Source organism: Gekko japonicus, unplaced genomic scaffold (assembly GCF_001447785.1).
Source record: "Gekko japonicus isolate JY-2015 unplaced genomic scaffold, Gekko_japonicus_V1.1 scaffold284, whole genome shotgun sequence".
Taxonomy (NCBI): Eukaryota; Metazoa; Chordata; class Lepidosauria; order Squamata; family Gekkonidae; genus Gekko; species Gekko japonicus.
The window spans coordinates 598,222-611,952 of record NW_015172012.1 but is presented as its reverse complement, the minus strand read 5'-3'; the positions used below and the strand labels follow the sequence as shown (position 1 = coordinate 611,952).

The following is a 13,731-nucleotide window of genomic DNA, read 5'->3' as shown; positions in this document are numbered from 1 at the left end:
GCCTCTGTTATATGAAGTTTGATGAAAATCTATTTGATAACTTTTCCAAAAAGAAGAATTTCTTGCAATGTTGTAAAGGCTGCTGGATTCAGCATTTAAATTATGTGCAGTTCTGTATGTCTCTTGCCTTGAAAACCCTAAAGGGTCACCGTAAATTGACTGTGACTTGACAGCACTTTGCACACACCTGCACACACACATGTTCTGGGAGTTATGCAACCTGCCTGAAATAGCAGAAGAGCCTGGGGACAACTTTGAGATTACGCACTGGTCATTGGAATCCCCCACTCCCTAGTTGCAATGTAGATGTGTCCATGAAATGCCACAAAACCAGGAAAAATCAGTTCTAAACACCTAATTTAAATTGGGCAATGAATTATTTAATGAATTCTTGGAGTAGAGGCACTAATTAGGTGGATAAGTTACCAGAGTCTAAATCATTAAACTTCAGGTTTACCAAACAGGTAGTTCACACTGATGAAGAAAAATCAGTTTCTGAGGGGGTGGTGAATAATAATAATTCCTGAAATGAATTCAAAATTAGCATATTATGTAATCCACTTTGAATGTCTACAAGAAAGACAGACTATAAATGAAGTATTAAGTAAATAACACTATATTCTAATATTGACCTGATTTATTGAAAAAATACCTTGTCAGCATACACAATGTTTCAGTGACCTTTTGGTTTCACTTCCTGTTCCTTTCCTTTATATTAATTGTTCTGAGCCTCAGTTGGCCTCACTACTATTTATGTTAATTTGCTGTGATAAACCATATGATTTTTTCAGTGATGTTGGACACAATGTGTTGCCATAACCATTTTGTTTAAATGACTGTGGGGACCAAAAAAGAAGGCAAATGGTGTCACAGGAATGAAGAAGCCAAAATTTTGAACCTGGACATCAATCATTTTTTAAAAACCATGAAAATGTAACAAACTGGCTTCATCCCAGAATTAGTAAATAAATCCCATGCTAGTGGGTGTTTTTATCTTTCTTGGATAACAAGATTCATGGCTTACAGGAGATAACTGTTGGTTTTCTTGCTTTTTTCATGCAGCAGTCTGAAAGTGTAAATGAGATGAACTGTCTGGATTCTACTATCTGAAGAGCTAAGGTATTCTCCCAGAGAATTGTTCTAAATGAGCCTGGGCAAGATACTAGATCTGTGTGACGAGGACTGAGGATATAATAGGATGTCAACTGAGACAGAACTTCAAGTGGCTGTTAAAACCAGCACAAAGAAAGACTCTAAGAAGAAAGGTAGGAACTTCCTGTACTTTATATTTTATTAAACATTATGTTTATGTTATAGTCTTTACAATCTAAAGTATCTATTGTATATGCTGACTATCAGGAGAGGTGGTGGACCATAGTAGGTCCCTTTAAAGAACCACCTAACAGTTGGATGGTGGCTCCAGGCCTGGTTCAAGAGGGCAGATCTTTGAGTGAAACATCTTCTTCCTTCTTATGAGGGAGGCTTCCTTCTCATGAGAAACAGGAAATGGCAAGGGGGCATGCACCTTTTTTAATGTTGCCAGAGAATGAGACCAGTGATGAGTGATTTGGCTATCTGCTTCAGGCTATGCAGGAGGGGAGCCAATGAGAGGAGGTCTCCAACCTTCTCCCCTTCTGAGACCAAGTGGGCAGTACCTCAGGGCCAAATAGGCTTCTCCTGCAACATTAACTTTTGTTCATTTCAATGTATCTGCTTGGCCAATGCAAGTTGTTTAGAAATAAATCAGTGCTGTTTTTATTAATAAAATATACAGAAGATTTCGAACTTATTATGGCGTGGATCCCGTTCTTCCACAAATAGAATAAGTGTCCTCTATTTTTTGTTTGTTTGTTTTCGTTCTTTACATCTTCATCCTCTGAAAAAAAGTGCTCTGGAGAGATGGGATGTGCCATCTGCAACTAAAGCAAGATGGGAATGTTAGTAGAAATCACCTGTCTCTGCTTTTGTGTGAATGAAGCAAAAGGCTTGCACTATAGCAGGAAAGAGGGAAGACCATTTTTTTTCCTGTAAGGTTGCTGATTTCCAGTTAAGTTGAATCTGACCTTGTTTAGGTAGGGCAATCCTAAATGTTTCATGCAAATTTTCAGGGGGCAAATATTTTCAGTGGGAAAAAAGGAACATTTGAACTGGAAGCCCACACTGTTCCCTCCTAAATGTCTTGTGTAGGTTGTTTTTTGTTGTTGTTTTGCTACTGTTCACAGAAAATTTTAGCCCTGCTGCTGCCCTTTGGAACTTTATTTTTGCCTTTGACTTTCTCTTCCAAGCAGGGATCACAAAATGAATATACTACAATCCCTTTGTTGCATATCCCTTCAGATTTAGCTGCATTATGATGTACACAACCAATTCAGAGCAACATTGATTTGGTAAACATTTTTGTCCCTTACGCAGTTGATGTAACCTCTCCTTTCTGCTGAGTTCTCTGCATAATGCTTTTCTGTCTGTCCATATATGCCATCTTGTTGCACAAAGGCTAGGTATTGTTTTAGAAACTGGCTTGATACAAGTGTTAGGAAGCAGCATAAGGAGAAGGCCTTGGCTTCTGTGTCCTGTTTGTTAGCCAGACAGGATAACTGGTTGGTCACTGTGAAATGGGATGGACTGGACCACTGGTCTGATCTAGCAGTGCTTATGTTCTTAAGAATATGTGATAAAAAGTCTTAATGATTCTGTGAGTACATTGTTGCTGCCATATAGTTTTTTGTTTTAAATTTGACAACTTTGAATCATCATGAGCTAGAACAGCAAATGTTTATACTTCTGTTCAAAGTTGTAAGGAAAGCAAATCTCCCTTCTGAGTCCAAAATATCACATAGAGTATCCATGGCTGTCCCACATGTAGAATATGTGGAGTCTCTTAGAGGAGAAGATAGTGAATAAAAATTCAGGCACACCATATCTTGGGGAAAGCTAAATTAACAGAGGTACAAAATTCTGAAATTAAATATTATAATTGAAATTTATAGAATGTAGTTATATTTTATAATTGAAGTTCAGGTACAGAATCATTTATTAGTCGTTCCAAATTCACACAAGTAATTTTTACAGACCCATGAGACCTCTGCTACCCAAAATTCTTACACTGGAATAAAAATATAACTCCCTTATCTTCTTTTTATAGACCAGATGCTCATTTGAAATGCTTATTATCTGAACAGTGTAAAACATGGGGGAAGGGGAAGAGGGGCAAGCTTTTAGTATGTGTTTGCCTTGCATTTGCCAAGTTGCATTTGCAAAGCCTTTGTAAAGTTGATGTGTGGCAAATCACAAAGTTGGACTTTATCTAGTTTTGAGGGTTGTACTGTCACCACTCCAGCCACTCTCCTTCCCTTGATGAGGCAGCCTCAGAAAGATTGGAGTAGAGCCTCAGTTGGGGGGCAGGTTCTCAGACACCCAATTCCTTCTCTTCCCTTCAAGCTAGTCCTGCTCTGTCTGGTGGCCTAGACTTTCAGCCTGATGTATCCTTCTTGGCTCTCAAAAGTGAGGGTTTAAATAGCCTTCAGCAGCTGATAAAGGCCCTACCCATCAATCCCCTGTTTCATGAAACCCCAGAAATAGTGCCGGGCTTGTGCTGCCTTGACAAACATGCCAGATTCTCTGTCTCCTGTGTTACTGGGGTCTCTGGAAAAACCCTAAAGCTCTCTCCTGCTTTTCAGGTCCTTGAACATCTTCCTTCTTGTGGGTGGAGCCCAGCTGTTTGGTGGTATTGTTGAGGCTTGGGGTTGCCATGTCTGGGTTGTAAAATCACTGGAGATTTTGTGGGTGGAGCCTGGGGAGGGCAGGATTTGGGGAGGTGAGGGGCCTCAGCTGCGTATAATGCTGTAGAGTCCATCCTCCAAAACAGCCATTTTCTCCAGAGGAACTGATCTTGGTCATCTGGAGATAAATTCTAATAGTGGGAGGTCTCCAGTTGCCATCTGGAGGTTGGCAACTTTATTGAGGCTTCTGATAGCAGCAGCCTCAGAGCCAGCAGTGATTGGCATGGTCATCCCCAGACCATGATATATGTCTATCTTGACTTTCCTTGATAGAACTCAGGGCAGTTTACATGGTTCTCCACTCACAACAACCTTTTGTGGTATATAAGACTGAGGGAGAAACTGAGGCTCAAGTTCATTCAGCATGGTTCATGGGAGAACTCAGGTCTGCCCATTCCTTTTACAGCACTCTGACCATGATACTGGATCATATGCGGCTAACAAATCATCCAGATTTTCCCCCTTTTCTACTTGCATCTGCTAGTCATTGTAATTGTTGTGTATTCATAGAGAATGTACACGCGCTTGGGCTCGCACATGGTCAGGAGCACAAGCGCAGCTTCAGGTTCCAACACAATAGCGGGCGAGAATCCTAGGATCGACCTATCGGCCACCTCAGATCCCGTGCCCAACCTATGGAGATTAGTCACCATGTAAATAGCCTATCACGGGTGGTGGTGGTGTGTGTGGTGTGTTTTGGGGATATAAGCAGGGCTTCGGCCTGGGAAGTTTGTCTTGTGTTTTTCCAATAAATTATGAGCTGTTCACTTACATGTGTCTGAACCCAGTATATTATAGTAATATTGATCTTTTCTTCCAATCAGTAACATGAACTGGTTCATAGAGTCCAGAGCTGATGGTTCTTTTGCATGCGAACTAGTGATAGTGGGAGAAAACTCTGTCTCTTCTAGATACAATTCCTAAGGTAAAATGTACACTCCATCTTAAGCAGAGTTACAACCTTCAAAATCCATTAACCACATTGGAAGTAGAAGGGTGTGACTCTTTTTAGGACTACACTGGTTAGTAAGTGTTTTCTGATAATATTGAAAGTACAGTATTATTTTAAGAACTGTGTTCCCATGACAATTTTACTGTTGTGTCTAGGTATTCTGAGAGATCTCTACTTTCTATGAAGCTTGAGCATTATAATGTATACCTTGAGTGTGGTCACATGAGCAAGATAATCTGGGGGGGAGAAGTGAGGCCCTTTGCTCTGGAGCGAAATGAAGCGCGGTAGCGTGATCAGACGTTCCCCTGAGGCTCTGTGCTCAGGCCGTCAGCCGCCGATCACACGTTGATGGTGAAGCGTGGCAAAGAAGTTTGTGGGGGGGAAGAAGCAGCATGGCGCGATCACACATGTGGTGATTGCAAGCAGCCGCTTCCCAATTAGACGGCCGTTCCCCCCCAATTGGAGTTTCCGTATGCGCATGAACACGGAAGCGAATCCGTAGAACAGTGGGCATGCGCACAAATGGGAACCCATCCGCAGACTCCCAATCTCATCCACGATGGATCAGCTGCACCCATGGCTCTTTGGACAGGTTGACAGGCTCATCAGGAGTCCCCAGAACCCACCCAACGCTACCAATGGAGAGGGAGGCAGACCTCCTGGGTACATTCATCCTATCTGTGTGTGCAGCAGTGGGGGCACTCACCCTCCGGAGGCAGGAAGCATGGCAACAGTGGAAGTGACAGATACCAGCAGGAGACGGAGGACTGCCGTGGCCGCAAGATATGTAGCCAGGCATCGAACCTGGTCAAGGTGGTGGTAGGCCAGTATGACAAGAGACACCCTCCACTTCATCTGTCTAGCAAAGGAGCGCCCAGTCCACCACTGGTGGGTGTACCCAAGGTCCAGGGACTGGTGGACGATATTTGTCACCCATGTCTGGGGGGATGAGCAGTGGCTCAAGCACTTCAGGATGTCCAGGTAATGCAGACAGGGTGTACACCAACCCCAGCCATTGGCCTGTGGTATGCTGGGTACATTTGGTAGTGTGTGAGTGGGACAGATCGCTGTGGCCCCCATATGGCAAGAGCACACGGCAAGGGAACATGGAGACAAATCTGGCAGCCAGGGGCAGTGACATTCCAGCACGGCCTCCAACCCCCATCCATCCTGCTGACAGATAGGGGTGGTGCTGTGATATGACCACCCCCACCCCCACATGTATGAGCCCTGGCTAAGTTCAGCACTTCCCCCTCCGCAGCCCTGCCCACAGTGGTAACACATGCATGGCTGCAGTGCTGTAGACAATGGCTGGGGGAACCTTGACATCACAGTCATCACAGGCCAGGGGAAAGGGGGGTAGGACAAGTGGACCTCACATCCACCACACACTGAGCATGTGGCTGTGATGATACTATGTCCCCACAGGTCAACATTCACCTGGCTGGTGGACGCCCTCCAGGATAGACTGCAGCGAGAGCGGATGGAGATGTGTGTTCCTGTGTCAGTGGAGGAGTGTGTTGCTGTGGCCATGTGGTGGATGGCCAACACCATGTTCTACAGAACCATAGGCCAGCAGTTTGGTCTAGTCCGCTCCATTGTGGCTGGCATCGTGGTGGAGGCCACGCAGGCTATCACGCAGGAGCTTCTCTATAGAGTGGTGTACTTCCGGAACTCAGTCAGGGTGAGGACAGGAGAGGATGGCCTGGAATGTGGCCCAGGGGGAATGATGGGAGTCCACACAGTGGAGATGGTGGTGTGGGAGGCCACCGTGATGGGAACTGAGAGGTCCACGGAATGCGGCACCTGTCGTGTGGCATACTGTGCCCCCTGAGCGGGCGCTGAACAAGTAACTGTCTGTGTGTCATCCACAGGTGATGAGCGCCTTCACTGCCAGGGGCTTCCCACAGTTTGTTGCCGCAGTGGACGGATGCCACATTCACATACGAGCCCCTGTCCAGCTAGCTGAAGACTATATGAACTGCAAGCACTACTGCTCCGTCCTTCTGCAGGGCACTGTTGATCATGTGGGCAGCTTCGTGGATATCGTTGTGGGGCACAGCGGGAAGAGCCACGACACGCACGTCCTTCACTGCTCCAACATCATTGATGCCATGGATGTGGGACAGTTAGTGCACAGGAACCCCACACACACAATTGAGGGAGTCGAGGTCCAGCCACTCATACTCGCTGATGGTGCATATCCCCTGCAACGCTGGCTCATTCCACCCTACAAAGGGCCCCTGAACCCATGGCAGGCACACTTCAGTAAGGTGCACAGTCGGGTACGGAACATCGTGGAGCGTGCCTTTGGGCATCTGAAGGCGTGGTGGTGGTGTCTGCTACTCCAGCTGCCGTTACAGGAGGAGAATGTCAATAACGCCATAGCCGTCTATGTGATTCTGCATAATGTGTGTGAGCACCATAGACATGAAGTCCCAGAAGTGCAAGAGGAGGGGGAAGATAGGGCCTTCCACGAGGATGAGGAACCCCACAGGGGCCTGTGGATAACATGCAGCAAGCAGTGGGTGAGGTGGTTCGGGAAGCCCTCACCACATGGCTGTGTAGATGGGCCAGGATCCACTGGGGGGGGGGCATTCGCCACCCCCAGCACCATGCAGCTCTGAGTCCACCACCATCCCACACCACCAAATGCAGGTCCCATATTTCACTTGCACCATGGGGTCCAACAATACAGAGATGTGCGGATGGCATGGTAATAAAGGAGTTACAGACTTCGCAGTCCGTCTCCATTCTTCAGAGTACCTCAGGGACAGAACCAGCCCCACAGAATGGGGAGGGCACAAGGGCCTGTGCTCCCCAGCAGCCGTACAACATTGCATGACCCCTGTAGTTCCCACAATGCTGGAGGGGTTCCCAGGTCGCCTCACGACTGGCGGCCCCCCACGCAAAGTGGACATCTGACTGCAGTGATGGTCCCCCATTGTCCCCGATGGCCAGGCTTTCAAGGCTGCAGGGATGCATTTCTCTGCACATGCCCTTGATCATTCTACCGGTGTCTCCGGACCAACACCGTCGCTGGGGTGCTGGTGAGCACTGGCGGCAGCATGGGCTCTGGGAGCTGGGAATGGCTCGGCCCCTTTAGCTAAGCAGCGTTAAGGCCAGAGAGGGAAAGGATGGGAGACTGTAATCCGGGAATGGCCGATTGAGGGTCCTTTGTGTTGCCACAGGGCGGCCTGATGCCTGTTTTGCCTGTTTTGCCGCTCATGGTTCCCCCCCCTTCTGGCTGCTGGCCTGTTCAGGCTTCCTGGAGTGGCCGGGCCAGCTCTGGGGATGCACTTCATTGTGCACGCTCATGGGTCGCCTGGTGTGCCGGCGAAAGGCAACACAGCATACTTCTGTACACTTGCGCATTCTCTGGCGCCTTAGGGAAGACAGGGACATGGCCTTCCCGAAGAACAAAGTGCTGTGGCTGAGAGAGGAGGTGGAGTGTCTTCTCAGGACACTCCACGAGCTGGAGGCGGAAACCCACACACTCTTTGAGGAGGTTGCAGAGCGCAAGGCAGCCCAGGGGTTTTGACGCTCGGCGGAGCAGTGCTGGACAAAGTTTAAATGGGAAAAGGCTGCCTTCTTTGATGCCCTTGAGGACTGGGAGGGCATCCCACCATGGCGGGAGCGCCCTCCCTGTTCCGAGCTCCTGAGGGCCCTCTGGGAGCAGGGTGGGTAGCCTGAATGGCAATATCAGGCCCCTTACAGTGAGTATCCCCCATCCTGATAGTGTCTAGCACTCCTGTTGTGAAGTGTGTTATACCTCATCCACTGTATCCCCATCCACAGGGTGACCCCGTGTGAAGCGAGTGAGGGTGGCATCCTCCTCCAGTGGGGAAGACCCTGTACCCCCCATTGGTCATGGCCAGGACCTGCCAGGAGCAAGGTGTGTTGAGCATAGTGGCATGATACCGTGCCACATGGGTGAGTGCCGCTGGTGACCCTGGCAATGTGCCTGCGGTTGCCCACCATCCAAACTGTGTTGGCTGATGGCTCAGTAGCTGGGCCTCTGCTACTGGCAGCCAGTTTCGCCAGCCGGGTGTCAGCCAGACACCTGTGCCAGTTGGACTGGGGCCTGCGTGAGGGACGGTAATAGGCTTTCTGTGGTGATGCTGTTCTCATCCTGTAGAACAAGTGGTGGTGAGCTCCCCACACACGTCTCCGGGGCATGCAGAAGCAGCTCTATCAGGTGTGTGGCTGATGTTTGGTGGCCTACTGTGTGGTACTGGACTGTGCACTGGCCTCCCGGGATGATGGGGGGCTGAGGGGCTCCGGCGACACCCTTGGCAGCACCTGGTGGCCTTGTGCTGGTGTCGGCCTGAGTCCATCACATGTGTGGTGTGGCCATGGGTGGCATGGGCACCAAGGTCACCTGGGTGCTGGCAGCAGAATCCTTGGGGCCCACAGCGACCACATGTAGATGGGTTCCCAGAGGGCTTGGGGCTGTGCGGGAGGCCGGACCTGGTGATATCTGGCATTGTAGTTCCTATCAGGGGCCTGAGCTGGCATGGTGGCCTGTCATTGCTCAGCGGACCCAAGGACACCTTCCTTGTCTCCTGCAGGTGAACCAGCAGGAGTGGGTGTTGCAATGGCCAGGGAAGGTTCAGCCGTGGTCATAAGTTCCGCCCCAGAGACCAACGCAGGTAGGCCTCCCTCCCTTGTGACCTTCCAGGAGCGATGGTAATGGATGCTCACCTGCTGCTTTGTCCCTGCAGGGGAGAGGGCACACTCCCCAGCGGCGGCTGGACCATCTACCTAAACGGTGTCCCAGCAGCTTGAGGCCTTAGAGGGAGCCATGGCCGATGTGCGGGAGACAGGTGGGGATATCTTCTGGGTGTGTGGCCGCACTCTGGAGGTGTCCAGCCTGCCCTGGTTACTGGTGTTGACAGATCTTGTGGCATGCACTGTGTGGGTGTGTGGGATCCTACGATCGATGTCTGGGCTGGCCATGTCTGGACTTCTGGATGGCCTTCCCAGTGTTCTCATGACTGATCTGCTGCCCCCTGTCTGGTCTGCCCCACAGTGGCACATCACGACTACAGACTGTCGTTCATCCAGTAGGGGATGGGCTGGCTGCGACGTCTCCTCATAAGGATGCAGCTGGAGGATGCCCAGCGGTGGGAGGACAGAGAATGTCCACAGGGGTCATCCGCAATGGGCACGGGAGTCACCAGTAGAGGGAGGATGGAAGGGAGGGAGGAAGAGAAGACGGAGGTGGGGGAGGTGGCTGAGGTGGTGACAGAGGAGGAGGTGGAGGTGGAGGGGCCAGAGCAGGTACTGGTGGGGAATCTGGGGGAGTGTGAGGACAAAGGTGTTGAGGGGGATGACAGTTCTGATTAGTTGGGTGTTTGGTTGTGTTGTGTGTGGGGCGTTTGTACAGTTGGTGTGATGTTTTCCTATTAAAGTTTTGTTCCATTACACCAGTGGCACTGTCTTCTTTGGACCAGGGCAGCCCCCTCCTTCCCCCCCATGCAATGACTTCGAGACATGGGTGGTGGTGGTCAGACAGACATCTTTATTTTACCTGAGAGTTTAGTGCAGTGGTACACCTGCTGGTGTTCGAGCTAGCATGTCCTGCCAGCAGTTCATTGGTGGAATGTGCTGTGTGGAGGATACATCCCATTACCCTGTCCAGTTCCTGAGGTCAGTCACCCAGGCCAGCTGCTGTGTGGCCCTCCCCCAAGGGACCTCCACCAGAGTTGTAGTGTCTGTGACCCACCCTAAACCACCAGTAGGTGTTGTGGACGTGTCCCTCTTCCTAACCGTTGAACACATTGTGTGTGTCCATTGCATATATGGAAGCGTCAGCAGAGGATGTTAGGAAAACCAGGCCCATAGCAAGGGACGGGAGGAATGTGCTGATGGACACTTGGTTCAGCCCCAAGGAAGTGTGTGATCTCTACTGTGTAGGGGTGTAGGGGTGTGCTTTCTTCCTTTTCCTGGATGCCCTTCCATGGCCACCACGTGCCTGGGTGACTGTGGTGCTGGGGCCTGGCTGCACTGGCTCAGGCACTTGAGCCTGGACACGGAAGGTGTCAACTAAGAGGGTGACTGCTCGTGTCAGCTCTACAAGGGCATTAGGGGATGTCTCCATGACCCCACACATCGCTGCCTGAGCCTCTCGGTCCTCCTCATGGCCGGCCCTCAGCTCTGCAAGGAACTCCTCATGCTCCCTTCGCTCTTCCATCCTCGTCTCTCTGCTATCCTCCCGGGTGTTCCCCGACGCTCTGGAGGGCTGAGACCCGCTTTTTCCTGACCCTGATGAGGGACCCTCTTTCGGTGGGCATCAGGTCTGCCATGTTGACATCTGGTGACAAACCTGAGGAGTCAGGGCAACATGGGATTCACCACTGTGGCCCAGCTGCTGTTAGCCTTCCCATGTGCCACACGCTCCCTCCCCCCTGGTCCATCCCATGCTCTCACTCACTTGCTGGGTCTCGTTGGCTGGCCACCAGGGGTTCTGCGTCCTCCTCATCAGCATCCGGTGATGGTTGTGATGTCCCTGGGGAAGAGGACTGATTTGATGTGGGGACACCAAACCCTGGAAACCAGGCCAATAGCACTAGAAGTGCCTCATGGCCAGTCATCGGATGCTGTCATGGTGGTCTGCGAAGGTGCCCACCATGAGCCTGCCACCTACCTTTGCCAGCTAGATGGGCCATATCAACATCTCCAGCATCACTGTCCTCCTGGTCACTGCTCCATTCCTGGGTTGCGTTCTGGGACTCAGAACCTGGAAAGGAAAGGGAACAAGAGTCCTCACCACTGTTGCTGGTTTATGTGCCTGTGTTGGATGCGGCTGGGATGTGCCATCTCTGCCTAGGGTCCATGTACCAGCACCTTATGGCACTGCAGACTGGGAGCTCCCGTGGACTGCTGTGTGGCCACTGTGGTATCTCCTTGGAATACACCCACATGGAAGTGTGGCTTCATGTGCTGGACATGTGCTGCCACAGTCTCATGCATCCCCAACCCCCTGCCATGTGCTCTGGTATACCTCCAGGGTGTGTAGTGCCTGATCTGTGTCCTTCAGTGTGCTTGGAATGTTCACACCCACCACCCTAGGAACTGCTGGTGGTCACACCTACCTGGCTGCCTGCTGGTAGATGGCCGTGGCTTGGATGTGTCCTGTGAGTCCTCAGGGAAGAGGTCCAGGGATACCTCCTCAGAGGAGGTGGAGGGGCCCTGGGAGGCCTTTTGGGCATGAACCTGCACAAGACTCTGTCACCATGGAGGATTCTATCCAGCTCCTCCTAATAGAGTCATGTTGCTTTTCTCTGACTAGACTGCATTCAGAAAGGACAAAAAAAGGGGGGGGGAGACTGAACCTAAAACCTAGAATTCAGAATAGAAGAGGGCCAATTCTTAAAATCTAATTGTGAAACCTAAAAAATATACATATATTTATTAAACACAAATTAAAATAACGAATAAGGGCCCATTCATACCTCATATACAAATATAAAAACATACAAAGGCTGATGAAATAGACCTAACGCGTTTCGGCCTTTACAGGCCTTCCTCAGAGGTCTAATACAAATAGAACATGTTGGCTGATATGTAAAAATATATACAATCATACATATACAGAATATGCAATAGAGACCAGAAAACAATTGCTGTAAAAATAAAAGAAATAGACAATTAGACACATATACTACAACTAACAAATACACAGTAAATATATTGTCAAACAAAGGCTGCGGTCACACGCAACATTAGCCACGCAAGAGATACGGAAGACAAGCGGAGTTTCCGGTCGCGATCTCACCAGCACATCTGGGAAGCGTAGCGCTTCCGTGGCACAACTGAGGCTTCCTGCCGAAAAAGCGCAGCAAAAAACTAGTACCTTGGAGGTACTAGTTTCCAGAAACTGCGGGGCAAGGGCGGGCGTCTGATCGCGTTTCCGGTGGTATCCGGCGCCCGCCCATGTCCCCTTGCGGAAAAGGGGTTTTTTTTCCCCACGTCTCCGTGGATGCGCACACGCACCCAACGGAGCATGCGCATTCGTAGTGTACACAAAAAAAGAAAACCAGTTCGCCGCGCCGCGCGCTTCTTCATTGCGCGCAGGCGTGTGTTGTGATCGGCACCTCTCCCTTGCCATGGAACCTCCACAGTACCTCCACAGAACCTCCACAGTAGGTCTGATCGCTTTACTGCATGTTAGTTTGCCCCGGGGCAAACAGCCACACTTCTCCTCTGCAGTTTCCTGCCCGTGTGACAGGGGCCAAAGGTGGTTTGCCATTGCCTGACACTGGATTCCTCAGTGGTCTACCATCTGAGTAACCTACCTCACATAAATGCCAGTAAGAGATGACATGCTATATTGATTAAGAGTGGGATAACAGGGAGGTTTGGGTTTCAAACCTCCTTTCAACCACTGCCTCACCCCTACCATCAACTCCCCTTTGAACCACTAATGAAGATTTTAGACTGCTTCTTACTAACATGTCTTTTAAATTTTTTGACCTTCTGTAAGCAAATATAGGAGCAGACTCACATGGAGTAATGTTAGTTAACAGATGCCAGTGTTTCCTAATGATATTACTAACCTGAGCAGACCTGCCATCATAAGTCAATGGGATAATCATCCTAATAGACTCCTAATAGAGTCATGTTGCTTTTCTCTGACTAGACTGCATTCAGAACCACTACCTTTTTTGTATTTGAGCCACATGGCCTTGGCTTTTGAGTGGCACTCAACAGCGGTCCGTTTATGGCCCTGGGCAGCCATACCTGCGGCTATCTCCTCAAATATTTCCTTGTTTCTGTGGGATTCCATCAGGGAGGCCTGGACCTTGGCGTCTCCCGACAAAGCCAAAAGGTCCAATGTCTCCGGCCACTTCCATGACGGGCCACGCACCCCAGCTATCCTAACTCTGCAATGGCACCCATGGGTGGGAGGGGGATTGGCTGCTGGTGGTTTTGGGGGGGGGGGCTACTGTTCCTATTCGGTGGGTGCACTTGTTGCGCCGCGTCGCCTAGTGCAAT

At 50.0% G+C, this 13,731-nt stretch overlaps 1 protein-coding gene across 1 annotated transcript in view; it reads left to right on the top strand.

Moving 5' to 3' along the window:
• The first annotated feature begins 1,198 nt into the window (after positions 1-1,198).
• The window catches only part of DAB1 (Dab, reelin signal transducer, homolog 1 (Drosophila)), a 316,448-nt gene continuing 303,915 nt past the window's right edge, over positions 1,199-13,731 (top strand). The window contains exon 1 of the mRNA XM_015420265.1: positions 1,199-1,265. Within this exon, the coding sequence (XP_015275751.1) occupies positions 1,199-1,265 (67 nt within the window). The remainder of the gene's footprint in view (positions 1,266-13,731) is intronic.